Here is a 14,611-nt window from a genome sequence, read left to right as displayed (position 1 = left end):
CGGTGCCAATCAGTTTATGTGGCCAATCCCAGATCCTAGACAACGTGGGTGGTCTTAATGTCTTTATCTGGGCACTAGGAGTGATGGAACCCACTTGTGATAGTCAGAAGGTGACAAGATGCAGAGCTGGTTATCACCAGCCTCCTGTCACCTGCATTTTCATCATTTCAGCCACCACAGCTGCAGACTCCTGATCTCATCCCAAGTGAAGCCACTCTATGCCCAGATGGCTCTGGCGAGCCGAGGAAAATAAGACTTAGGAAGGTACATGACTTGAATCCCATGGAAGCCATGGGGCGGGTGTCCTGACCATTCAGCAGAGGGAAACTGAGGCAAAGCCAGAAGAGGTTTACCTGAGGAGAATGGTGGTATGATAGGCATCATTGTCATTAGGGCAGAGGGACCTGAGCCAGGGCTGCTGACGCTGTGTGTCGGCCCTTGCATGCTCCCTAGAGTACTCTAGTGACACCGGGTGATCCTGCTGGGCCCTGACTCTTGGGAAAGTTACCAGGACTCAGTGTGCTGGGGTCAGCCCGCACTGCGTCAATGAGATCCTTCACTGCCTAATACAAGCCGACCCTCGATTCAGATGGCCTTCCTACCTCTGGCTCCAGTGGGCCCTGAGAAAAACCAAACCAGCCCTCCCCACCTTGGGGGCCGTGCCATAGCTGTGTGTCCATCCTGGCTGAGGTGAGCCTGCTGCCTTGCTCTTGTCCAGTGTCAGGGCCAGTCCCCGGACTCCAGACACAGTACCACACACACTGATGAGGGACGAGTCCTATCCCAGCCACCCCTCAGCTGCAGACGGCTAGTGCTGGAGAGGAGCTGTTCCCTGCCTTTGAGGAGGACAGGTGACATCTTAGGAATGCCGGGCAATGATGACACACTGGCTCCATCCTGGTCACTTGCGCTGAAACACTCGCCACATGACATTCCCTAACTCAGACCAAACATGGTGAATAGCCTTGCTGGACACGTGCTGGACACTGAGGACGGCTTAGCCAGGCTCAAACACTGGCCGTCCACCTCAAGAAAATATTTGAGAACCTCAGCACCTCTGATGTTTCCTGGAGCCACACAGAGTCCCTGGCCAGCAGATCCCCACAAAACAGCCAGAGCCTGTTGCTTTCATTTCTCAGGATCTGCCTCCCCATCTACAAGCTTCCTAGGCCAGCAGGATGAGCCCAGGTGTGTGCTTGGCACCCTCAGCCAAAATGACCACCCGAGGGCCAACACAACCAGGGCAGGGGCCAGGGTCAGAAGATTTGGGAATGAGAGGTAAGGAGCCCAGGAGCTGCAAGCAAGAAGAGGAGGTGGGTGGGCAGAGGAGAGGGAGTGAGGAGTGAACATGTGGGACCAGTTGCCTGTCCTGTCGGTTGCCTGTGCTTTGGAGGAAACGGGAGCAGCATGGACTGCTGGGAGGTAGAGAATAAGGGGGAAGGCTGCCTGGGAAGCAACAGCTCTAGAGAAAACAGCACCGGCCTTGGCAGAGGCCCTCCCTTGCTGAAAGGCCTTATAAAGCTGTCCACTGTCAACAAACAAGGCCAACCGTGTTGTCTCGGCTGCTGCACCTCTCTGCTGGCTCTACCTTCCTCTTGGGGAAACTCTGGCCTTCCCAGAACCCCTTCCTTGGTTTCTTACTCTGCATCTTCCTCCTGGGACTCACCCCCAACTTTGGCCTACCAATAGCCCCACCCCAGGAGACCTTTGTGGACCTCAGCCATCTCAGAGCTCCCATCAACCCTTCACACCCCCTTGAGACTCTGACCCTTTTAGGGGCAAGGCCCTTTGGACTTCGGGACAGGTGGACACTTGGGGGTGGGGGCAGTGCGCTACCTCATGGACAAGGGCCCAGGACAGCTACTTCCTTTTATCCTTGAGCTAGGGGCAACTGTTCAGCCCCATAGCTCCAAGACAGACAGGCGCTGTCCTCCTCTCTGCAGCCAGTGGCCCCATGCCGGTATGGTACACATAGCAAGTGTTCACCAAAGCTGAGCCATTGTTAATAAAGGTGTTAGGCAACAATTCCCGGGGGCCTTGGTGTCTGCTACACACTGGGTGCAGGTAAAAGTTCTCCCTGTACCGCCAAGGCCATGACACAGCAGAGTGCCATCTGCCCCTCAGATGGAGGAGCCTTCCATCCAAGAGGGTAAAGGATCTGGGTGACTTGCCCAGGACACAGAGGCCATCTGGGATCTAGGCTGGCACCCAGGGCCTGCACCCTGCACCTGTACCGCTAACCAGAAAAGGCACTAGTGTGGAGTTCCTCAGACCCTGACTGACCCATCATCAAAATACACACCATGCGTGGCCAAGCACAGACAAGCTTTGATGGGCCAGTATGCCCGGCAGTATCTACTCTGGTTGATGCTGGCCAGACTTACAAAACCTTCTGTGACCCACTCGAGGATTTCACAACTTCTCACAGTTTGAAAAACCAGATTCCTCACCGTGAAAACTCTGAACCAAAGGTTTCCCCTAATGAGCGGACAGAAGGAACAGAGGAGAGGAGGCGCTGCCTGAAGGAGGGAGCCAGAGGCAGTGCCGAGGGGCTGCAGGACACAGATCCTTACCTGAGGTAGCACAGCTGCTCCTTGCCCGGCCAACCTCTGCAGGGAGCTGACCTGAGGACCCGTGACAGGCACTGCTGTGGTGGTTCCCAAAGCCTGAAAGACAGAGAGGGCTGAACAGTCAGAGTCTAGGACCAGCCTGAGACCACGGCCTCAGAAAGGCAAATTCCGCTCTCGCTTTCCATATGACACTGTTTTGTTTTGTTCACAGAATTAGCAGTCTACCATTGTTTACAAAAATACTGCCCGAAACACAGTCAACCTTACCGTATCCTGGTTTCCCTCTTAAAGTGAAGTTTTTATATAGCGAGACAAAACGCACAGGCCTGCCAGATGTATCTCTGACTGGTCTTGAACTTGTCTTAGCTGAGGATGACTTTGAGCTTTGGGGCTTTCTGTCTCCACTTCCCAAGTGCTGCAATTGGCAGGCATAGTGGTGCATACCTTTAATTCCAGCACAGAAAGACAGAAGCAGGAAGATCTCTGAGTTCAAGGCCAGCCTAGTCTACACAGTGAGTTCCAGGGCAGTCAGAGCTACACAGAGAGACCCTGTCTGAAAACAAAACAAAACAAAAAACATCCCAGGCTGCGGCAGCATCCTCCTGTAATCTCAGACTGGGAAGGCAGACAAGACAGCTTCCTTCCCTTTCTCTGGCCAGCCAGCCTCATCAAACCAGCAAGCTCCAGGTCTCAGCGAGAGACACTCTCTCTAAAATAAGGGCAGAGGCTGACACACATGAACACGCACGCACGCTCCCATCAGCTCTGAGGACTGCCTTCCTGTCACTACACAGCACACTGTCTTCTCCCAGCACAGCTACCAGCTCCTGGAGCGGCTTGCTCCAACCATGGAGGTGGGAGCCAGGCAAGGGTGGCCGTTCCACTAACACCCTTCCAGGAGATTCCTGGGCACCAGAGGCCTGCCTGGAGGAGGCTGCCACACTCTAGCAGGCTGTGCCATCCCAAGACCTACACCTCATTCCAGTCTTCCTGGAAGGGCTCTTCCCATGAGTGGCTGTGGGAGGGTAGGGCCCTGGACGCTTGGGAGTGGGACAAGGGCCTACTTTCCCGAGGCCTCTCTTCTGACTAAGATGCCTAAAATGAGGCTGGTTCTGCCCTTGAGGGACAGAGCACCCTTCCAGTGTGTATCTCTGTGAGCCCCTATATGCTTGCTGTGTCCAGCTGCTCTGGCTTCTGTGCTGGGGGTGGGGAGTCTTGGGGTGCATTTTTGGGGCTACTTCTCTGAGTCTGTCCCGGTAGGTCCCTCCGCTCTGCGTGTTCCTTTGGCTGTCTCTATCCTGTAAGCACCAAAGCCGGTGCTCCATTCAGGAAGCCTACATTTCTCTTCAGGATCGGCCCTCTTCTCTGACTTGTGACAGGAGCAGCCCCTGACTATCACCTTAGCGATATACACTCAGGGAAGGAAAGGGATGGGAAGCCAGGAGAGTGAGTCATGGCCGAGCCTCGTCAGACCCAGAGCCTTCAGAGGGGCAACGGCAGGAGAGCTCTGCCTCCACTCTGTGCTTGAGTCTAAGTTACCAAGAGATACAACTGGCTGGGTATTGGGGGTGGGGGTGGGCTGTCCTGCAGGCCATGGGAGGTCTGCACCCAGAACCTGCCGGATGCGTTAATCAAGATCTTGGCCGGCTCCACCCAACCCCACAGCTCTGTGACCATTGCCTGGACTGGACTGCTCCAGCCTGTTCTCTAGAGGATACTAAATAAGTGTGGCGTCCCAAGAGTCAGGCTCTTGTGGGGATAGGTTCTGTACCGTACTGTGTGACCCACCGCCTGGAGCACCAGAGACCTGACCGCTCTCAGTCCGAGTCCACAGTCTCTACGATTCTGGAAAAAGCCAGCAGCAAGCCCTTTGCTAAGCAGGTGCTCGTCTTGTTGCTTCTACGCATGGCGGGAGTCCTCTCAGAACGTTCGTGTGGCCACTCACGGATGGTCAGTCCCCTGCCTACGCTGCGTGGACGGGGGTGCGCTCTACGCAGCATGGAAGCTCACGTAGGCGTCCTCCATCCTTCCACAGCCTCATAAAGCGCTCATTAAAAAAGCGGGAAGGCATTTTGTCTGCGAGGGGCTGACCTCTCCCCTCCGCGCTTGAATTTATCGATACCACAGAAGCGGTTGCTTTGGAGGTTGGATCACTTAGAGCGGCACTTCTGCCAAGATAAATGAGCCGCTGATGACGACATTTATAGCCCCGAGCATTTTAATAGGGGGAAAAGGGGCCATAAAAGTCAAAGATAACTTTCCTGTATTAGCTCGGTCCCACAGGCAGTCTGGGAGAGGGCGGGGAGAAGCCATCACGTGGACAAAGGAAGCAGGTTCTTCAGTCTTCAGGGACAGAAGCTTGTGTGGCTTTGGGGTAAAAAAAAACCTTGTCTTTGGTGAATGTTTAGTTGACTCAATGAGCTTTGGCAGGGATGACTGAGGGAGCCCAGATATGCTGATGCCAGTTACATGGGGCCACTTATTGCTTCTTGCTAGTGTCCCCAATGGCCACAGAAGGATTTTCTTTCTTTCGATTTTATTTTTATGTTTTGGCTTTTCTGTGTAATAGCCCTGGCTCTCCTGGACTCACTCTGTAGACCAGGCTGGCCTCAAACTCACAGAGATCCACTTGCCTCTGCCTCCAAGTGCTGGGATCACAGGCATGCGCCACCACCGCCTGGCCACCAAAGGATTCTTGACTAAAGAGAGTGGCCCTGTGGGATTTCACCGCACAGCCATGGGGCGAGGGGACAACAGGAAGTGTGTGTGAGAGGGGAACATCACCCCAGGCCTGAGTAGGACAGAGGGAAACCTGGAGTTAGCCCATCCTGGTGACCTCTGTTGAAAGGTTTACATGTGAACGGCTTGGTCCCAGGGTGTTGTTGTCTTCAGGGTGCTGAAGGTAGGGGGGGTGCTGTGGACCTGCAGAAGATGGGGTTCAGTGGGAGGTCGTTAGATCTTTGGGGACATAACATAAGGAGGCCGTAGGACTCTTTATTTTCCTCTTCCATTAGCTTCTGCCTCGGGGCCATAAGGTGCGCACATTGTCCTGTCATCTACCCCATGTTCTCTCGGAGGCCCAAAGCCATCTTGGACCTGAAAGTCCAGAACCATGGGCTAAATAAAACCATTCTCTTTACTAGCTGTCCAGAGTACTTCATGACAGTGACACAAAGCTATGGAGCTCACCCTTCTGGCTGGAAAGCCACAGCTGCCTTGCCTCCTCATCTCTAAGGAGTGGGGTCTACTCATCTGCCCCCAGCACAAACACAGCACATTAGGGTCCCATTGCAACCTATGGGTGGGCCAGAGGGCTTCCGGCGTCAGCCTCTTGGGTATCTCCTACATGCTTCCTCCTAAGTCCAGGCAGGGATAGAGCTGGAGCCAGTCTGCGAAGCTGAAGACAGTGTGAAGGCCCTGAAGGAAAGCGCTTCTACCTCACCTGCCTCTGTCCCACTGCTGTGGCTGATGTGGGACAGGTCAGCTCACATGTCTGAGGCCATCAATGCCCCTGTGCCACCCTCTACACACTCCTGCATTCTCCTACCTCTGATGGGTTCTGTGCAACCCTTTTCTAAGCCCCCAGACGAGTGCAATTCTTTTTTTTTTTTTAATATTTTTTATTTTATGTGCATTGCTGTTTTGCTGGCACATCTGTCTGTGTGAGGGGGTCACAGCCCCTTGAACTGGAGTTACAGACAGCTCTGACTCGAACCTGGGCCCTCTGGAAGAGCAGCCAGTGCTCTTAACCTCTGAGCCATTGCTCCAGCCCCAAACCAGTGCAACTCTTCATGACAATACACAAAACCCTCTACTTGAGTCTGGTGAGGAATCTTTCCCTGTGAGAGTGAAAGATTGACTAAATGTGTTGTATGTGGGATCCCTCCCCCAGACTCCCAAAGATCTCCTCTTCACTTTCCCCTCCAAACTCCAGATGGTCAACTGTGTGCTCTGGGTGGCACACGGGACATCAAAAGCCACACTGGCAAGGCCACCATGCAAGATGCTTTCTGACAGTGGCCAGGAGGGGTCACCAGATCAACGGCCACCACAGAATCCAGACTGGACTGGGACTGCTGGAGCCGGGGATGTCTGCTGTGTGAGTGGCGTTGAGCTAACTTCCAGGGCTACCTGGCATGATTCCTGCTCAGGGCTCCAGAATGCTGAGTTCCGAAGCTCCATGAGGGCCCCACGGCAATGGCTGCCCTGTTCTAACGGTCACCAAAGAAACACATCCTACAGCTGAATTCCCATTCCCTAAGTCGCAACCCTGCCAGGAGGCCCAAGGGCCAGAACCACAAGACTATGGCTAAGAGGACGTAGGACACAAGTTGCTTGAGAACTTGTATATGCTAAGATCCCAGAGCCCAGGAGAATGACTTTTAACACAGAGGCTTTGCCAACCTCCAAAAAAAAAAAAAAAAAAAAAAGGCTCCTTTCCCTACATAGTTCTAGGCCAGTGGTTCCCAACCTTCCTAATGCTGTGACCCTTTAATGCAGTTCCTCAGGTTGTAGTGATCCCCAACCATAAAAATTATTTTTGTTGCTACTTCGTAACTGTAATTTTGCAGCTGTTATGAACCATAATGTAACTATCTCTGTTTTCCCGATGATCTTAGGCAACGCCGGTGAAAAGTCATTTAACCCCTTCCCCAAGTCACAACACACAGGTTGAGAACCACTGTTACAGAGGGTCACAACCAGATGCACGGCCTTGTTCCTTCCTGTACTGTTGGGGAAACTGAGGCTCTGCAGGTGGCAGATGTTTCCCTGAGGCCACATCAGTAAGCCAGAACCTCAGAGCTAAGAAACCACGTGACAAAAGGGACTGTGCACTCATAGAAAGCTGGGCCCCATCCCACACTGAGGATGGACTCATTCTAATGGTCCCTGAATCTGGGAAGTCAGAGCCAGGAGAGGAGGGCATGAGGCTTGGGTTCAGGGGGCCTTTCAGCTACCAATAGACAATTCCCAGCAGTAGAGACAAGTTGTTGAGCGTTGGCATGATGACCTGGTCTTGGATAGTTTGGGAATTAAAAAAAGGGGGGGGGGGGGGGGGCGGGAGAGATGGCTCAGAGGTTAAGAGCACTGGCTGTTCTTCCAAAGGTCCTGAGTTCAATTCCCAGCAACCATATGGTGGCTCACAACCATCTATAACAAGATCTGGTGCCCTCTTGTGTGCAGGCAGAATACCATATAAATAATAAATATATATATATTAAAAAAAAAAACAGTTTATCTAACAAGATGCTGGGGGTCAGCCAGAGAAGGTAGGTCAGGACCAGCTCAAGCTAAAGGCTCTGGGTGCTGGTCTCCATCCAGGCCAGATCCCTAAAGACTTCCTGGAGAGGTGGTACAAGGTGTGTCAAGGTGGAGATGGAGCCAAGGAGTCCCCCTCACAGAGTCTGTACTGACAGGTGGGTAGAGAGGGAAGGCAGGGCCAATGGTTTGAATGAGAATATCTCTCATGGGCTCTGGGCATTTGAATACTTAGTCCCAATCGGTGGTGTTATTTGGGGACAATAAAGCCATGCGGCCTTGGTTGGAAGAGGGGTGTCCCTGGAGGCAGGCTTTGCAAGATTTTTAGATGCCATTTCTAGATAGATTCCTCTCTGTTTCCTGCTTGCTGGTCAAAATGTGAACATCCAGCTTCCTCCTCCGGCCACCACGCCTTCACTCTGCTAACACGGAGTCAAGCAATAAGCCTAAATAAACATTTTATTTTGTAAGTAGCTGCCTTGGTCATGGTGTTTCATCACAGTAATGGAAAAGCCACTAAGACAGCCAGTGAGGCAGGTATCCACGGCCTGGCTGGCATTGGGCAGAGATGTGCCAAGGCAGGAGCACGTGGGGTGAGGCCAGGTCAAATGGCTGGCCCTTTAGAGCTCAGATTCACGACGTGTGCAGTGGTCCCCTGGAACGCTGCCGCATCACACACATAGATGAAGGTTCCTATCCCTTGGGCCACCTGACCCCTCTGGGTTGTGTCACATGGTTTTGACCACTGTGCTCTAAATGAAAGCATGGGTACCACAGGCAGGGACTGTTTGTCCCTCACGGCTATGCCTAGGATAGCAACGGTGTCACAGGGTCAGACATTTGCATGGATTCACGACTTCCCTGTAGGAAGGTCTTGTGGCTGAACACTTAATGTGCCCCAGCATGTTCCCCATAGTCTCAGCCAATCTGTTGGGGGGGGGGGTGCCAGGCACAGGACACTGGGGTCTGGGCCTCAGGATGTTCACAGGGTGTGGCTACCAGGACGTGAGGGACAGAATCTCTAAATCTGTTTCTCTAGTCGGTCCCTAGCTGTTTAGGATAACACCCGCTTAGATGGCCGTAGCCAGGGTTCCGGCTTCCCACGCCCAGTGAGGCGCATTCTCCTTCTGGCTGGATGGGGGGAAAGGGAGAGCTACAGGATGGCTGCTTTCTTACCTCTGCACACTGTGGCCCAGCCTCGGCAGACACAGCCGCAGAGGCCATCAGTTTAATTGCATCTGGGCTGTGCCTGTCCTGCATTCTTACAGAACTGCTGTGATGTGTGGCTCAGATAACAAGTGAGCCTCGGCATCAGTAGCTGCTAATAAATATTAATATAACATAAGCGCCGCTTTGACTGTCATGGGAACCAGCTTGTTATTCACAGATGAAACCCGACAGTTGCCTTTATCACTGTCGGCAGGCAAGAGCTTGTCCCAAACAATACTGCCGGCAAAAGTTTCTGGGCTTGGCTCCTGCGCTCCAACTTGGGTATCTCCACTCCTCTCAGCTTGATGGGTGCCACCTGAAATACAAATACCCAGGACAATCGGCTAGCCAGGACACTGTGACAGTCAGAGCCAGTGCCAGAGGCACCAACGTGCACGGGAATTTCCATCCACTGACAGCGCAGTCCCTCTGTAGCCTTGTCCCTAAGACAGAGGAGCATGCGCCCCCTTCCTGTTAACCAGGATCAGAGAAGAGCATGGGAGGCACTTGCACGCCTGGCAATAGGCCATTCCAACAACTCTGCTGCCCTGGGTCCTGAGTGCCTGAGGACAAATGTGTCCCATACACCACCGAGGCCACCAATGTAATGACAAATAGGAAGGAGGGGCGAAGGGAGGGAGGGAGAGAGGGAGGGAGGAAAGCGTTCAGATGTGAGGGGTTCATGCAGCTGACCAGACGGGTGCAGACAGTAGGCCTGGGCCTATACTTCCCCCACTACAAACACCTGCATCCAAGAAGGCTGGGACAGCACCACTCTCTCGAGGTGGAAAAAAAGAATGTTGGGAAGCTCCCAGCAGCCAGATGACCTGCACTCAGCCATGTCCCCAGAAGGGCTTGAACAACATCCCACTCTGCCCACTATACTATGGAACCAAACTCGGTTGGGTGACATGCAGCCAGGACAGCCAGAGAGGGGTGTGGAAGGCAGGGAACGTGGAGGGCTCCTACATCCGCTGCCCCTCAGAGCCCTGAGTGAAGGAGGACTGAAGCACATCTGTGCTCGCTCACTGGGGGCAGACCACAGGAAGGCCTTTTCCACTACCTTCTGCTTTGGACAACCGGAGACAAGTTAGGGGAGGCAGAAAGCAGAAAGGCTTCCTGGAGGAGGCAGTGTCTGAACTGGACCTTTAAAATTGGGCAGTAGATGAAATATATGGGAGTTAGGAGAGAGGACGGGGAAGGCAGTGGCAGGAGCACGTGGGAACTAGTGGAAAGGACAACAGGGGTTGTGGGTGCCATAGACCCCAAAGGAAGATCTGTAGCATAAGCAAAGGCTCCATCAGTAGGGGCCTTGAATGCCATGCCCAGGAGCTTGGTCACTCTGGAAGTGACTGAGCAGAGCAGGATCCTGGCTAGGGCAGCTGAGGCTGGTGTATCACTACTGGTCAGGAACCGCGTATAAGGCTGTGCTTGAGCCACAGCTGACACTTGAGGGCATGCAGAGGCTGGATTCCAATCAATGATAGTATGTTAGTTAGAGGCTAGCCTGCTGCCTCCCTGGTTTGCTGAAAGGGCATAGCGAGGCAGGCAAGGGAGGGCAGAGGAGGGCGGTTGGCACACCATGGACTATGGACCCATCTGGACTTTTGCATACTCTTCCTGCTGGGGCCAGTGTCCCCATGGCCCTTCTCTGCCCTGCGGCCTGTTCTCTCCCAGGATGCTAAGGACAGGGCAGGGTAGGTGCCAAGCACTAGCTGCCTCCAGGACTCTCGGGGAACCGTTAGCCCGTTAAACTATACATTCGAAGCAAGAGCCCTCTTTGAGAACCGGGCCCTTCACATCTAGTGAAGAGGATGATTTGCTATGGTTATGAGAAGGTAGGTGACTGAGGACAGTGGCACCCGGCCACCGTGGCTCAGCTGCCAGTGCACATGGAACCTGTGGACCCGGTGACCCTGACTGAGACCTGGTCAGCTAGGGCAAGGTGCCCCAGGCAAGTCAGACAGTTGCAAGGGCCCTTTCAGAGGGCAGCTGTCAGTCAGGATGAGGAACACCAGTGGCTACGCGCTGCTGACAATCGGAAATGCCCTTTCTGCAGCGCTGGCACGGTGGAGTAGCTTAATTAACTTGAAAGGATGTAATTTTATGCTTTTTAGTACAAATGCACACTCTAAATGGCACCGCAGTCTAAAGATCAGGGGCTGTGATCGGTGGGGGAGGGGAAAAAACATGGCCATGGGATTCCGGCAAACCCGGGAGCAAGGGGCATTCTGGAAACTTCTCAATGTAAGTGAGGCAACGCAGCTCTGTCACAAGAAGGCAACCAAGCCAGTGGTGGCTGAAAGGGTTCCAACCCATCAGCTCCCCTGAGAAATGAAAACCATCTAGGGAAAGAGAATTAGTCTCAGGGGGCTAGGAGGCCGTTGGGACTCTCCTGTCCACCCCGTCCACCTACTGTGGGACTTACCTCAGTGAATGTCCAGGCTGAGGGGACCATCTCTAAGAGAAGCTGTCCAGACTCCCAAGAGCTTGGGGGCTTGGGCAGGAATGACCCAGAGGAAGGGGTAGAAGCTAGCTAGAACCCCTATGAAAGGATAGTGGAGTTAGTTCCACCCCCCCCCCCCCACACACACACACACACTTGTTCCCAGAACACGTAGCAACGCATGATATTGATGAGGGGGATTGAGCTCTGGCCCTGGAGCCTGGGGAAAGGGGGAATGACACAGACAGTGGGGCAGCTCCTTCCTGTGCCGCTGGAGCCAGCGTTGTCCATGTCACCAAGCGTCCACGCTTGGGCCTCAGGAGAGTCCCCATCAGCTCCCTGACAGATAGTCGGGTCTCTGTCCTTACAACAGGTCTCAGAATGAGGACGTGTGCTAGGCCCCACCCACAATAAACAGCACCTGCTGACACGCCCCTCGCCTGCCCTATCACTTCCAAGCCTCCTGAATCTAATTTGCAAAACGTTCTGGTACCTCGGGAAGGCCAAAGAGAGCATGTTATGTGAACCTCAGTCTGAAGAGGACCCAGGAGTAATGAGATGCGGTAATGAGATACCATTAAGGGGCTCGTGGTACAGTCGTGGGTGGGGTGGTGACTACATGGATGGAGACCTTCGTTGAAGTGTACTGGGGTGCATGCCCAGCTCTGGGCTTCTCGTTGTATGTGACCTGTACCTCACTTTCAAAACACTGGCCCTGTCTTTGGAGAGGGGGTGAGGTTCACCTTAGAGAATCCCACGACCCGGTGCTTGAGACTCACCACGCTGCTCTCACGGAGGCTACGCTTGAGTGAGGCTGGGAGGCTCCAGGCCCACGATTCTCTACCTTCCTAATGTTGTAACCCTTTAATATGGTTCCTCGTGTCGTGGTGACCCCCCAACCGTAAAATTATTGTCATTGCTACTTCATAATTGTAATCTGGCTACCACTATGAATCATAACGTAAATATCTGTGTTTCCCGATGGTCTTAGGTGACCCGTGTGTGAAAGGGTTGTTTAACCCCAAATGGGTGGTGTCCCACAGGTTGAGAACCACTCCCCTCGGTTAATCCCTGTTTTCAGCTAGGACTGTCCCTACAGGACTCGACTCATTTCCACTGTGATCAGAGAGAGCCACAGAGGCTCAGGCAGTATGCTGCTCCAGTAACCTTTCACTGTCCATCACAGGAGGGTTTGCAGAGCACATTAGCTGTGAAGCTGAGGCCCCTGGCGGTGCCAGCAGGACATACCACGGGCTGGCAGATTGTCTGGCTTGTTTGCAGGTTGTGGAGAGATTCCTGATAAAGGAGGCGGGAAGGTGGCCCAGGGTGACCAGAAGCCCCACACCACACTTCCTCCTGATGGTCCCAGTGGCCCTGTGTGGCAGGTGACCTCTGAGTGGGATGATCCCATCTGTGGCTTTTGCTAGCCCCTCCCTGACCCTGGGCCACCTGCCCCTTTGGTGTGGAGTGCTGGGCAGCCAGTGTGCCCTCAAGGCGGCCATGAAGCTAGAGAACCATGGGCACAGGTGTCCCAACTGTGAGCCCGGTGCAGGGGCCAGGACTGGCTCCACAGTTACAGTGACAGTGACAATCAGTTAAGCTACCTGGGAGCACTCCTTAGTGACCTCTACAGACAACAGAGGGGCTCGAGGCCCAGCAGGATGGTACATGTCTCCAATCCCAGATATTTGGGAAGCTGAGGTGTGAATATGGGGGGAATTTAAGGACAGCCCAGGCTTATTAGTGAGATCCTGACTCCACAAAGACAGGGGTGGGAGTCGGGGAAGGGGTTAGAGGGGATGAAAAGAAAGGAGAGAGGGGCGGCCCAGAGGTGCCAGGTGCTGGGGTCAGGAAGAACCCTCTGCCAGAGCACTGTCACTTTGAGAGTGGCTAGATCATAGGATATCACTAGGGCATTCTGGGTACAGGCAGAGCAGGACAGGAGGTCCTGGAGTCAGGCTTGATGGTGGTCTCTTCTACAGGGCCAGCAGGGTCCCCACATCTCTGGCTCGCCCTCACTTCCACTCAGACTATAAGATGTCATGTCATGCTCAGTGGTTCCCTAGGCCACTCTGGGAGTTGGGGGTAGGTAGTCCCTGCCTTCAGCGAAGCTTGCCAGGAGCATGGAAGAGGTGTGGGTTGGCCTACTCAACTCGAGAGAAGTAATTTGTTTATACTCGTGCTGGCACTACACGTAAACACTCCTTCTGGAGGAGGGAAACATTATCATGAGGTCTCCTGTCCTGACATGCCATCCCAGGCCCATCAGTAGCCACAGGCGTGAGGCTCAGAGACCCGCCTCTATGGTAGCTCACGGCAGTCAATCAGACTTCCCACATGCCTAGGCTTTCCCCATTGGAACCCCAGAAGAATTATGTCCTCAGGGTGTTTTCCTGCAGTGTCTGAAACACACATGGTCCTAGAAGGCCCTAAACACCTGAGCTGTCACCCAAGTGAGGCTGTAGGACACCCTGACTCAGGCAGCCTTTGATGGAGCCGTTTCCCCATCTATAAAACAGGGTTGTGCTGGTTTTATAAGGGGAGTTTGTGAGATGGGCTGAGGCAAGTGTCAGGTAAGGATGAGGTGGCCCTGTCCAGCGCTGTCCTCTTGGGGCAGGAAGCTCAGGCCCTGTGCAAGCTGGAATGAGCAGCCATGTGTGCGTGGTGATGCTGCACCTCCAGCTGGCACGGCTGCCCTCAGGGCACACAGCACCCCACCGTCTCTGTGCAGCTTTGTGTTGGTATGCCTAATTAGAAATGTGTTGGAAATAAACTTCAGATCCTGAGTTGCCTGGACTGAAAAGAAAAAAGGCCTGGGCCCAGTACCTGCAGCAGGAAGTATTTCAGGAGACATGAAATACATGACATGACCATCTTCTCTGCTGAAATAATGGTAGCACGCTCTCTGAGAGCTGTGGGGCGAGGCTGAAGACCCCTTTTGGCTGGCCTTGGGGAAGCCTCCCAGCCTCCTGCCTGTGGGGCCTGGAGGGGATGGCACTGGGAAGCTGCAGCTGCCAGTCCTGTTTATAAGGCATTTCTCTTGTTGCAGTCCAGCTCTGTCATCCCCAATCTGTGACCCTTACAAGGCTCTGATTGCCTCCTGACCTCTTGTCCTTGATTCCTCCCC

General features: G+C 53.8%; 1 protein-coding gene across 1 annotated transcript in view; it reads right to left on the bottom strand.

Annotated features, from left to right (window-relative positions):
* Positions 1–14,611, bottom strand: part of Phf21b (PHD finger protein 21B) — a 69,000-nt gene that overhangs the window by 19,831 nt on the left and 34,558 nt on the right. Inside the window, exon 3 of the mRNA XM_055627211.1 lies at positions 2,574–2,666. Coding sequence (XP_055483186.1) covers positions 2,574–2,666 — 93 coding nt within the window. The remainder of the gene's footprint in view (positions 1–2,573; positions 2,667–14,611) is intronic.

Source organism: Psammomys obesus, unplaced genomic scaffold, assembly GCF_907164565.1.
Source record: "Psammomys obesus unplaced genomic scaffold, mPsaObe1.curated_primary_1811, whole genome shotgun sequence".
Classification (NCBI taxonomy): Eukaryota; Metazoa; Chordata; class Mammalia; order Rodentia; family Muridae; genus Psammomys; species Psammomys obesus.
The sequence above is the reverse complement of the archived record's forward strand: the minus strand, read 5'-3'. Positions and strand labels throughout refer to the sequence as shown.